The following is a 12,258-nucleotide window of genomic DNA, read 5'->3' as shown; positions in this document are numbered from 1 at the left end:
CGTTCAACTGGTAGTTTTCCACTCCAGAGCGTTTTAGAGGTATCACAATGACAAAGGATGAAAAATAAGGAAAGAAAGCCAGAAAGCAGTAAAAACAGGGAGGAGAGACTTGAAAGGCACAGTAATTGGGAGCCAAAGAACCTGAGACAGCCAAGGGCATCACTTTTTGTTAGTGTGAAATAAGCTCAGGATGGCACCGTGCTGTCTTGAAAACATAAGAGGATCGATAATGGAAAGTTTTCTGTTTTGAAACAAATTTTACATGTTAGACTATAAAAATAAATGTAACATTTATATGAAAATTGTAGTTTTCATTTGAATCTTAAATTATGGGTCAAAAAAAATCACCTTCCATGATTCTTATGGTGACAGAAATGCTTGACTATGAGAGTTTATATAAATTCCTCCCCTTTTATAATGAGTTATGCATTTGTCAGTTTATCGTTAGAAAGCCCATTATTGAAAGACTTAAGCCAGGCTGGGCGCGGTTGGCTCACGCCTGTAATCCTAGCACTCTGGGAGGGCGAGGCGGGCAGATTGTTTGAGCTCAGGAGTTTGAGACCAGCCTGAGCAAGAGCGAGACCCCGTCTCTACTAAAAATAGAAAGAAATTATATGGACAGCTAAAAATATATACAGAAAAATTAGCCAGGCATGGTGGCGTATGCCTGTAGTCCCAGCTACTCGGGAGGCTGAGGCAGGAGGATTGCTTGAGCTCAGGAGTTTGAAGTTGCTGTGAGCTGGGCTGACGCCACGGCCCTCTAGCCCAGGCAACAGAGTAAGACTCTGTCTCAAAAAAAAAAAACAAAAAAAAAAAACCAGACTTAAGCCAGAATAATTTTGTATAAATAGTTAAAGGAAAACCAAATAACCCACAAAACCACAGCCCAGATTGTGAGGGCAGTGTGAGTGTAGTTTTCTAATTAGAGGGGAAGATCAGTATTTGGTCTGTTTGCTTTCTTCATTGCCTTAGCGTTTGCTTTCTTTGTGCAAGTGTAATAGTACAAAGTCATATACATGTATAATTTTTTCTTAACTTTGGCACTTTTTACATTTGGAGCTGGAGCACCGTTTGTTGCGGGGGAACGTCCAGGGTGTTGTAGGATGTTTAGCAGAAGCCCTGCCCTGTTCTCACTAGCTGCCAGGTGCACCCCCGACAACTCAAACTGTCTCCAGACATTGTCCCCTGGGTGGCAAACTCATCCTATTACCTAATCTTCACTAGCATTTAAATCACTGTTAGGCTCTTCCATCAAGTCGGCCAACCATACATTAATCATTCCCCCAGGCTGAGCATTTAGAGGGAATCCACCTACAAATAAGGCTATCATGTACATCTTCAGGTGGGTACCCTGTTCCGCCTTTAAGTCAGAATTAATTATATGGAATTAGTAGGATCAATGTAGCAGGATGGTAAAATTGTAAAACGTGGGCCTTCGGCAAAAGCCTTACACAAGTAAACATGAAGATCCTTTGTTAAGCTTACCTCTCCCCAGCCCACCGAAGGATCTGGGATGCATCTGTTTGTTGTCTGGGAAAGGAAACCAGTGCTTCCTCTCTGGGTGCATAAAGCCCATCTGCAGACATTTCACAGAAAAATCAAGTGGTAAAAATGGTTTCAGATGGCAGTAGCGTAGCATTCGTCTAGGTACAACTCTAGGTACTGCTCTGCAGAGTTGTCATAAACAACCGGAAACATTATAAATAATTTCAGTGATTAGGTATCACTAGCAGCAGAGAAAATTAGTATATTTAAAAGAAAATTATGTTTATGCACATTTGACTTCCCGGATGAGGAACACTTAATGTGTTGGCTGCTGTCGGGGGTGCCGCTGCAGAGTGTGGGGGGCTCCAAATGGAAAGTCGACTTTCCCGAGTCTGCTGTCTGCAAGTTTTCGGGGAAGAGTTCTCTGAGCATGTGCACATTTCATTTCAGCTACCGGCTCTTGAGATTTCGTTTAATTCCACATCTGTCACCTGGTTCTGTGCCACTTGGCATTTCCGTCCACACTGTGATGGGGGGAGGGTTCTCCTTTAGGAAGGGACTTTCTCTTTGATGCTCAGGATCAGCCCTTGTTTTATTTATCACCATATCCTCTGGAAGCCAGGGAGAGACTCTGGTAAACAGCCTCAAGAAAGACTTGTCTGCGCAAATGATTGATCCAATGAGGGCTAAAATGCAGTTTACTCATAAAACATTTGCAGACAGAGTGTAAAGCCCCGGAAAAGTGTCAATAAGCACTTTAAACACCTTCTGAAGAAGCCATTTACATGTCACAATTACTTTATCAATTCTCAATCATTTACTTTGTTAGCTGTATATATAGTTTATAAACAGTATTTTTAGTACCATTTTATTACCTATTATATTTAATTTGAGAAGTAGGGGGAGAAGAAGAGGAGGAGTTAGAAAAATATCCCCCTGTCACACAGCCTGTGCATTACCACTGTTAGCACTGCGGTAGATTTTTTTTTGCCTTATAATTTTTTGCATGTGACGGTTCTGTAGTTGGATTCAGTTGTATGCCTTTAAGCATTTTTTTCATGTTATTTGGTTTTGAAAGCCACTGATGTCTATTTCATCAGGTGTAGGTCTCTAATTTACTTAGTCATTCTTCCTACTCATGGACAGTTGGTGGCAGTTTTTTATTTTATAAATAAAAGGTCTTCGTGTATTATTTTTTTGATTAAAAATTATTTCCCAAGGCTAGATACCTAGCGGTAGAATAATAGAGCTAAGAAAGAAAGGATGATATTTTTTGATACATGTTGAATTGTTCTCTGAAAGTAAATAGTTTCTTTTAAGATGATGTATTATATCCACTCTTGCCTTAATCCCCTCAAATGATTTACACTGGCCAGATTCAGAAGCCTGGGACAGGGAAAGTATCCATCACCATCAACGAGCAAGCTGGCAGTTGCTGGAGGGCGCATTTGAGAGAACTGGCTGCTATAGGATCTGTTGAGTACTGATCCTGAGTGGACTGTGGTTTTCTTTGTGCTGGGTGGGAGCTAAGGAGCAAGGGGTAGAGAGGCTTAGTGAAAAAAGCCAGGATGTTGTGGTTCTGGCCGGAGGCTCAGCCAGTGCAGGTGTGTGAATCCCTTTGGAGAAGAGCTATAGCACACACTCTAGAACCCTGGATTAGGTAATACCTAGATTAGGTAATAGGATGAGTTTGCCACCCAGGGGACAATGTCTGGAGACAGTTTGAGTTGTCGGGGGTGCACCTGGCAGCTAGTGAGAACAGGGCAGGGCTTCTGCTAAACATCCTACAACACCCTGGACATTCCCCCGCAACAAACGGTGCTCCAGCTCCAAATGTAAAAAGTGCCAAAGTTAAGAAAAAATTATACATGTATATGACTTTGTACTATTACACTTGCACAAAGAATGCAAACGCTAAGGTCTGGGACTCGGAGCTGCACTCTGGAACCGAGCTGGTCCTGGTTGTTGAGGTTGGGGAAGATTTTCTTCCACTAGGGGGAGCCCTAGAGGCACACAGAAGGGCTCTCCTTGTGCTTCATCCACTCACATTTGTCAGGTTGCCCAATGCCAGCCCCAAAGAGCAGAAACTGCTGTGCCTGCCCACCAAGACCCAATAATCTGACATGAGCATGCAATGAAAACAAAACTGGCACACAGCACCAAGACAGACCCAGGTGAACACCTGCGACAGGTGGCTGGCAGTTGAAGTTGAGCCACTGGAAGCATCAGATGAAAGTCATAGGAGCTTTCAAAGATATCTAAGCAGGGCACTGGAAAAACCTTTCTGGAATTTGAAACAAAGACCTGATTTGTTCAGTTTTACAATTCAGAATACAAAGAGATCCACATGAGTGACCCAAAAGGTAATGTGGTAAACCAGAGCAAATAATGCCACGCGATGGACGTCAGAGGACAAGCTGGGCTGGGAGGACCGATCGATGCCCGTGACCTAACGTGCAAGCATGTCCCACAGGGGATGGAGGAGAGCTATTAGTGAAACAGTTAACGGAGGGAAAATTTCTCTGATTTGCTGCCTAAAGAGGGCTCAGTTGGTCCCAGGTGGGGTCAATATTTTAGTAAAAAATTTTAAATTCTGAGGATAAATTAAAAAACTTGGACTTCCCAACACACCAGATTGTCTATAAAGAAAATTGAATAAGTCTAATATCAGATTTGTCCTCTTCAGCACTGACAACTAGAAGGCAGTAGAATGCCATCCGTAGATTAGAACAGAAGAGTGCAGTGTCCAGTCACCCACATGCCAAGGCAGTAGAAACTTATTTGTGGATATGCAAGATTATAGATATGTATGCTACTCAAGGGAAACTGCAAGGCACCTCCTGAATCAATGGTCAGTAGAGAAACTTCTAGATAGGGAGGTGAAGAGAGGGAAACCAGTTAATTTTACAGGACAGTTACATCTTACAGGATGATGACAGTGTGGTTAAATTTTTATGATGGTAAGTGCCAAATGAGGATTCTTGAATCAGAAGCAATATACCTTAATGAAGAATTTCATAGTCTAAAGCTAAAAATAATCAAATATCAATAAAACCCAGGCATTGAAAGGTAAACTAAATATGTCTAAAGGGTTTCAACTTTGATAACTGGGGAATAAGTTGGCAAATACAGCATCCTGGAGAGGGAGAGTTAATACTAATATTTTGATATAAAAGGAAAATGTAATTCAGTTAGGATTGTTAAACTGAGGATAACTACTGTAAGAATTAAAGAGCAAAGGAGAAATAAGGAGATAAACAGATTTGACTTAGAGTGTAAAAATAAGGAAAAGGGTCAAAGAATAAATTACAGCAAAGTAAAAACATATAGTAATCAAAATGAAATGCAAAAGAACTTATATTTAATTTGGTGAATGGGCTGAATTAGAAAGAAATCCAGTTGTTTCTTAAAATGTTTATAAGAAGTAGACCTAAAAGCAAACAGGAGTGGATGGAGGAGCCACCGGGAAAATTGGGAAAGAAAAGTAACTATCACAGTAGAGATTAAGATCAAAAGTACTAAAGAACATTAAGAAGAACAGTATGTGATGATAAAATGCCTGGTTTGTAAAGGAACACAAGAGTCATTAGGAAACAACGTAGCACCTAAATATATGCGGCAAAAGCACCTACAAATACAAAGACAACTGGATAAAGAAAAATCTGAGTATGGAAGGTCTAGTATACATAAAATCAGCAAGGACAGAAGATCAAAGTAACTTGCTTTTAGAGATGTTCAACTGTACAACTTTGTATCCTACAAATGGATAATGTATACTGTTAACTTGTATTTCTCAAAACTTTATAAACTTGATTGCATAGTTGGTCAAAAAGAAAACCTTAATACATTTTAAAAAAGAATGGTTTCTTAAGTCATTGGCTATAACCTGATAAAATGCAAAAGGTAATAAAAAGATGACAAAATGCTATTTTAAAATGAATTTTCTAAATAAGAAAGCAAAACAAGTAAATTACCTAGAAAGTAATAAAACATTTGTGCCATAACTATATTTACAAGAGGAAAGTGTTTGCCAAAAAGCCTTGCAGAATAAAGACTAAAAACATATGCATGTTACTATAAATACATACATATCCTAGCTCTGTCTGCTGAGAGAGCCTAGAACCAATGACACCACCGTAGCAATGAGCACACCTAAGCACCCAGATGTTGCTTTCTAAATATGACACTATTCTCCAGTAAAAGAAATCAGAGGTCCTTACACAAGAGGTTGATTCCTGAGTTGGGATAAAATATAAAATGAGCCTGGAGCATCTTAAAACTCCAGTAAATAAAGATGTGCCAAGAAAAGGAAAGGAGCACATCAAAGGGGCCTGGGAGCCAGCTGGAAAGTGCTCCCAATGGCCAAAGCTAGAGCACTTTGGGCAACAAAATAAATGATAATATGGATTGTTCCATGTGCTATCATGCAGTATGTCCATGAATGGGTGAAAGAATAAAAGAGAGAAGAGATACCTCTTCCTTTAGAGAACAATTCCAATTACTACATAAAGAATGAAGCAGCTAGAAAGTCCGCATTGGAACAGCACAGTACCAGCTGCTGCGGGTAAGACCCACCAGTGAATGCTAAAATTAGTGCAAGTTGGAGAAATGGGATATTCGCATGGTCCCCAAAGTGTCTTCCTCCAAGAAATGTACTAATTGGAAAGAGGAAAATAGCGGCTTTACCCTGGGTAGCCCTGGCAGGCACCACCTTACGCAGATGGTCAACGTCACCACCAGGATTAAGACGTGTCGATGTCAAGGACTTCCTGATGTGATACACTGAGAAGAGTCCATCCCTTCGGGGACATTCCTGCCAAAACTGCGCAGCCTCGAACAAAATGACAAGAAAACACCAGGCAAACCCAAGCTTCTGGACGTTCTCCAAAATACCCGACTCTGGTACTCTTCCAAAGCGTCAAGGTCATAAAAAATGAGAAAACCTCAGATCGAAGATAACTAAGGTGACACAGAGACTGAATGTAAGGGGAATCCTGGCTTGGATGTTGGAACAAGAACAGCATGTTGGCGGGAACCCCAGTGAAATTTAAATTTGTACTTTAATAGTATTGCACCAATGTTAATTTCTTAGTTTTGATGCTTGTGCAAGATATGTTAGCACGGTGGAGTCCGGGCGACTGGGGCGGGCAGGAACTCTCTGTACCCTTACTGCAACTTGCCTGTAAGATTGAAATTTCAACATACGCAAACATTTTTTCAGTGATTTTCTCACGAAAGATAAAAATCGAAACGTAGAGAATGCCATAAAGATTTTGTCATGGGCTAGGTAAAACGTATTAACTTAGGCTTACTATATTTTCTAACTATACACTTGAAAAACAAAAACTAAATTTTCTGTATGAAAATTCAGACTCAAACCAGGAAATAGGTATCACAAAATTCTAAGGAGGGAGGAGGGAGTCTTGCCTCGGGAGTGCAAAGAGTGAGCAACTTTTTCCTGACGTGGGTGGGGTCACACAGCAGTTTGCTTGGTAATTATTCACTAGACTTGGCCCTGTGTTTCATGTCCTTTTCTGAATGTATATCTCATCTACATAGTGTTTGAAGGACTAAGTTAGCTGTAAGTGTTTTGGAGCTGAGAAAAGATGAGGAAGGGCTGCAGTTATAGAAGTATTCCTAGAAAAGTTGGATTTTGAACTTGAACCTAAATAACAAAGTCATTACATCTAGGAAAGCAACAGAAGATGAGAAGAGACCTTTTGTGGTGCAAGGTTAAGACTTAAGTGGGGTTTTTGTTTTGTGTTGCTTTATTCTCAGTAAGGAGGAAAGCTGGTCTCTTTGAGGAAGGGCATAAATTTAAGTGAAGTCATTACTGACTCTTTGCAAAGCCTCACTCCATACATTTGATTAGTCACCAGGGACTGTCCTTTTACCTCCGCTGACTCCTCTTCACCTTTGCAAATACCTGGAGTAACCATCATCTTCCCCCTTTCCAAAGGATTTGTATGATGTTTTGTTAGGTTGCTAAGTAGAGCAAGGTATGGCCTGAGTACATGGTTTTCTAAAAGTAAATGACAAAAGTGGCCTGTTTGTGCATGTTTTTGTAGCACAGGAGTGTCTTGCTTAAACTCTATCAGTAGGAGAGTAGCAATCGACTTGCCCTCCTGAGTAGCCAGCTCTCATGCAATAGTCAGTGATCGTTTAAAACATAACAGAAGTAGGCTGGGCGCGGTGGCTCACGCCTGTAATCCTAGCATTCTGGGAGGCCGAGGCAGGAGGATCGCTCGAGGTCAGGAGTTCGAGACCAGCCTGAGCAAGAGCAAGACCCCATCTCTACTAAAAATAGAAAGAAATGATCTGGACAGCTAAAAATATATGTAGAAAAAAATTAGCCGGGCATGGTGGCACATGCCTGTAGTCCCAGCTACTCGGGAAGCTGAGGCAGAAGGATTGCTTAAGCCCAGGAGTTGGAGGTTGCTGTGAACTAGGCTGATGCCACGGCACTCTAGCCTGGGCAACAGAGCGAGACTCTGTCTCAAAAAAAAAAAAAAAAAATACTGAAACATAACAGAAGTAAAACATCCTCAGCCTCCCCCTGCACTGAAACCCAAACTCCTTGCTTACCCTGAGGGTTCCTCCCCCCTTTCATTCCCTCTTAGCATAATGGAGAGGATATTTTGGCTCCCACAGTTGATATGACGCAAAGGGGCCACAGCAGGACGACCAGCAACTAGACACCCCCACTCCTTAAGCCAATCCCAAGAAAAGAAACTATCTTTATACCAAGAGCACCAGCAAAGGCCCCATGGATGCCTCTAATTGGCCCGTGGAAGTAAGACATCATTACTGCCTAGGATGGAGGTGCGTGCCCATCTCTGGGGGGCGTAGTTTATGGTACCTTGGCTTTTTTTGGCAACAGCTTTGAGATGTTATTTAATACCCTACCATCACCCCTTTAAATTGTACAATTTAATGGATTTAAGTGTTTTCAGAGTTGTACAGCCATTACCACAACCAAATCTAGAAGGTTTTCATCAACCCCACAAGGAAACCTCAGCTGTCACCACTCCCTCCCACCCCCAGCCCCAGGCAACCATTCACCTACTTTCTCTATGAATTTGCACATTCTGGACACTTCATATAAAGGGCTTCATACAATATGTGATCCTTCAGAACTGGGTTCTTTCACTTAGCATCACGTTTTCAAGGTTCATCCACGGTGCAGCTTGGTACCTGGCCTTTTAAGGCCTTATAAGATCTTAAATTATCTGCCTCCTGCCTGTGCCTTCCTTCACATCGTGCTGTTCTTTCTCATGTGCTGGGCTCCACTCTAAGCATGCAGCTGCGTAGACACCTTTGCATTGAAAGGCCAGAAGGTGCTGCAGACCAAGGGAAAACTGGCTCAGATTAAAAAATAGGCTCCTTGGGCAAGGCACTTGCTATTTCAGTGCTTCACAATACAGCAACATTGTGAAGACCAAGAATTTTTATTAACGGTGGTATAATGATTACGAGTTTTATCTTTGGTTAAAATGGGCCCTGGCTTTTCTGGGATAATCCCAGTCACAAGACTTCTGCCCCGTGCTCCCTTCAGGCACACCCGTGAGATGCCATGTTTCGCCTTTTGGTTTGGAAGATGGGGTCACCTCACAATTGTTTTCTCCCCTACGCTCCAGGAGAGCGAGGAGGAACTCTACTCTTCCTGTCGCCAGCTGCGGAGGCGGCAAGAAGAACTGAACAACCAGCTCTTTCTGTATGACACACACCAGAACTTGCGCAACGCCAACCGGGACGCCCTCATTAAAGAGTTCAATGTCAACGAGAACCAGCTCCAGCTCTACCAGGAGAAGTGCAGCCGGAGGTAGGTCGGCCTTCCCCACACCTGCAAATCCTTGGGGGGCTCTAGGCACAATGATGTTGGGTAGCTGGGGCCAGGCTTCTGGAAAGCCCCCAGAATTGCTTTCTTTAGAAATCCTTTGGTACTTTTGACTCTAGTTCTCTTTGCTCTCTAAATTACAGCAATACTTTAAGCACCTCGCCAATTCCCTAAGTAGAACTGTTTTCTCTAGAAGAACACTTAAATGTAATAGTGAATATTAATGATGACCACTAACTTTGCAAGAGCCCTTATTGAGTTCCCAAGAATGGGCTGTCCAATAGTTCTAGATGGGGCGGACCCCCCCTGGCCCCCAGGGATGCTTCTGGTTGTGCTGCAGGCACGTAGCGGTGGGCGGTGAGGAAGGACAGCCAGGGATGCATAGTGGTTCGAGTTCCAGGCAACAAAGAATTATCCTGATGAAAATGCTAATAGTAGCCACCAAAGAGCAACACAGTGCTGACCTCCTTACCTGTGGTTGTTCTCATTTAATCTTTACTTCAGCCTGTAGAGCAGGGGTCCCCAACCTATGGCGAGTTGTATAATTGTTTCATCATATATTGCAATGTAATAATAAAGTGCACAATAAATGTAATGCACTTGAATCATCCCTCCCCCTCCCTAGTCCATGGAAAAATTGTCTTCCCTGAGAACGGTCCACGGTGCCAAAAAGGTTGGGGACCGCTACTGTGGAGTAGTTATTACCAATGAGGAGATGGAACCTGAGTCTCCATGTCTTAGCAGGAGCCCAGCTCTCTGACTTCCAGCTTCGCCCCCTCCAGCTGTCAGCGACCCACAAAGGTGTGGATAAACGTTACAGTGTTCAGGACACAGCCCGTTTCTCATGCTCCACTGACGATGGTGACATGTGTCTCATTTCAGGTTAAGAGAGAAGAGAGTCAGCAACAGCAAGTTTTACTCATAGAAGCCAGGGTGTGTGTGTGAGTGTGAGGGTGTCGTGCGTGTGTGTGCGTGTGCGTTTGCATGAAGGAGAATGTGCTCTTTTCACACCCTGGGAAGATGCTACTCTGTGACGTCATCCTCTCCTCAACCCTGCCATCAAGATGACGTTTCTGAAGGGGACCCAACTGGCACGAGTTGGGGGGATTTCCTGCTAGGTGTGTTTTTTTTTTTTTTTTTTAATCTTGGACAACTTTCTTAACTTATATTCTCTATAGAGGATTCCCCAAAACGTGCTCCTCATTTTTGGCTTCTCATGTTCAAAACCTCATTGAATAAAAGCGATGAAAGTCTCGGTCAATTAAGCCTCTGTGCACGACCTTATACAGTGAGCAGGATTTCTTTTCTGGCCAAGAAGATTCCGCTTCTAATGGCCCAGGTAATTGACTTCCACGGAAGATGAGCCGGAAATGTAAGGAACTAATTCATTATATTCTGAAAAGGATTTTAACTAAAAGGCAAACGATTCCACAAGGAGGCCATCGGATTCCACAAGGGCCCAAAGAGGAGCCTTGTCCCCAGTCAGTGAGCTCAGCTCAGTGCATTTTAACTACCACCGGCCAGCTCGCTGGCTAGATAGACCACCTGCATGGACCTGCTGCAGTCCACACGAAGTGGTTGGGTGATGGAGGCTGTTCACTAAGACAATTTCTAATTAACGGTAGAGGCTTGCTTTGTGACTGGAGTCATTGGGGGTGGCCGTGGAAATCCTGGGCCCTCTTTGTTTTAAAAAGTGTGCCAGAGAGACCAGACCCCTGCTGTAGCCTCAGCCAGCTTCCCTGCCCCTGCTTTGCCCCCTGCCAGGAGGCTCCAGCCTCACTCAGCGCCCCATGGCCCCACTGAGCTGGCTGGGAGGCCTCTGGCATGGCCCTTGGTCCACAGCTCTCCACAGACAAGAGGTCAGTGGCTGGTTTGACAAAGCAGATGTGAGTTGCATTTATGGGGAAATTTCTCTGGGTTACCCAATTTTCTGGAGCAGTGAGCTAAGCTTTAATGGCTTAAGCATTAGGATATTACAGAAAAATCTCAAATGCAGCCATGCACAGAGACAAACCCACCTAGCTGATGATAATACGTGCAGTTCGCTAGAATTTTACACTGCTGCATCTTGAGATACAATTTCAATGATCTAATATGGCTTTTAAAAGGAGAGGACAGTGCTGGGGATAAGGGTGGTCAGTAGAGACACAACTGCACACTTAGGGAATCGAGAACTGACTTAAGGGAAAACAGGTGTAACCGTGACAAGCAGTGACCGTGAAGGGGAGGAACAAACCAGCACTAGACTGGTGCTTCACGTGGATGGAACTGGGCCCTGGAACTGTTTGGCTGTCCCCAAGATGCTGGGCTGAGCACACGTTTTGCTAAAGAACATGGTAAAGCCAACCAGGCTCTGTCTGACCAAAAGACCCTATTCCTTCATTCCACAAAAACTTATTGAGCATCTCCACGTGCCAAGCACTGTGCCAAGGCCTGGGGGAAAAGCTGTGGTTACTGGTCTCGTGAACCGTCTCCAACCATGAGCTCTTAAAGGCATGCACTTTCCCTAAAGCCAGGAGTCCAGGTAACAGCCGTCTGGCTGAGATGGGCCTGTTATCTGGTGACATCACTTTAGTTATTCTTCCAATGGGGAGTTGCCATTTTACTTGGCAGTCAACAACCGAGGAAAGAATATTCCTCTTAGTAACAGTAGTAACAAATGTTCAAAGCAACTTTCAAGAAAGTTTGGGTGAAAAGGGCACTGAGCTGAATGCTGCCTCTGTAGCCAGTGCCCCAATTAGCTGTTGGCCTGGCAGCCACCGGAGCCTAATTATTGCACGTGGCAATTCTCCCTAGTCCCTTTCAGCTCTATCATTACCTCTAGAGCTCCGGTACTGCTGTCATTACCTCTTTTCACCTCCCCACTTCACTCTATTTGAAAGCCAAAATGCTAAGGCCTGCATCCGCTTTCTGCTTAAAGTGGATTTGCTACTGTA

The 12,258-nt window shown here is 43.4% G+C and overlaps 1 protein-coding gene across 1 annotated transcript in view; it reads left to right on the top strand.

Moving 5' to 3' along the window:
* Window positions 1–10,583, top strand: part of PLCG2 (phospholipase C gamma 2) — a 131,238-nt gene extending 120,655 nt beyond the window's left edge. The window contains exons 32-33 of the mRNA XM_045534038.1: window positions 9,123–9,307; window positions 10,205–10,583. Of these exons, the coding sequence (XP_045389994.1) occupies window positions 9,123–9,307; window positions 10,205–10,247 (228 nt within the window). The 3' untranslated portion in view covers window positions 10,248–10,583. The remainder of the gene's footprint in view (window positions 1–9,122; window positions 9,308–10,204) is intronic.
* Window positions 10,584–12,258: the final 1,675 nt, after the last annotated feature.

The sequence above is a fragment of the Lemur catta genome, chromosome 20, assembly GCF_020740605.2.
Source record: "Lemur catta isolate mLemCat1 chromosome 20, mLemCat1.pri, whole genome shotgun sequence".
In the NCBI taxonomy this organism is placed as follows: Eukaryota; Metazoa; Chordata; class Mammalia; order Primates; family Lemuridae; genus Lemur; species Lemur catta.
This window is presented reverse-complemented; position numbering and strand designations above follow the sequence as displayed.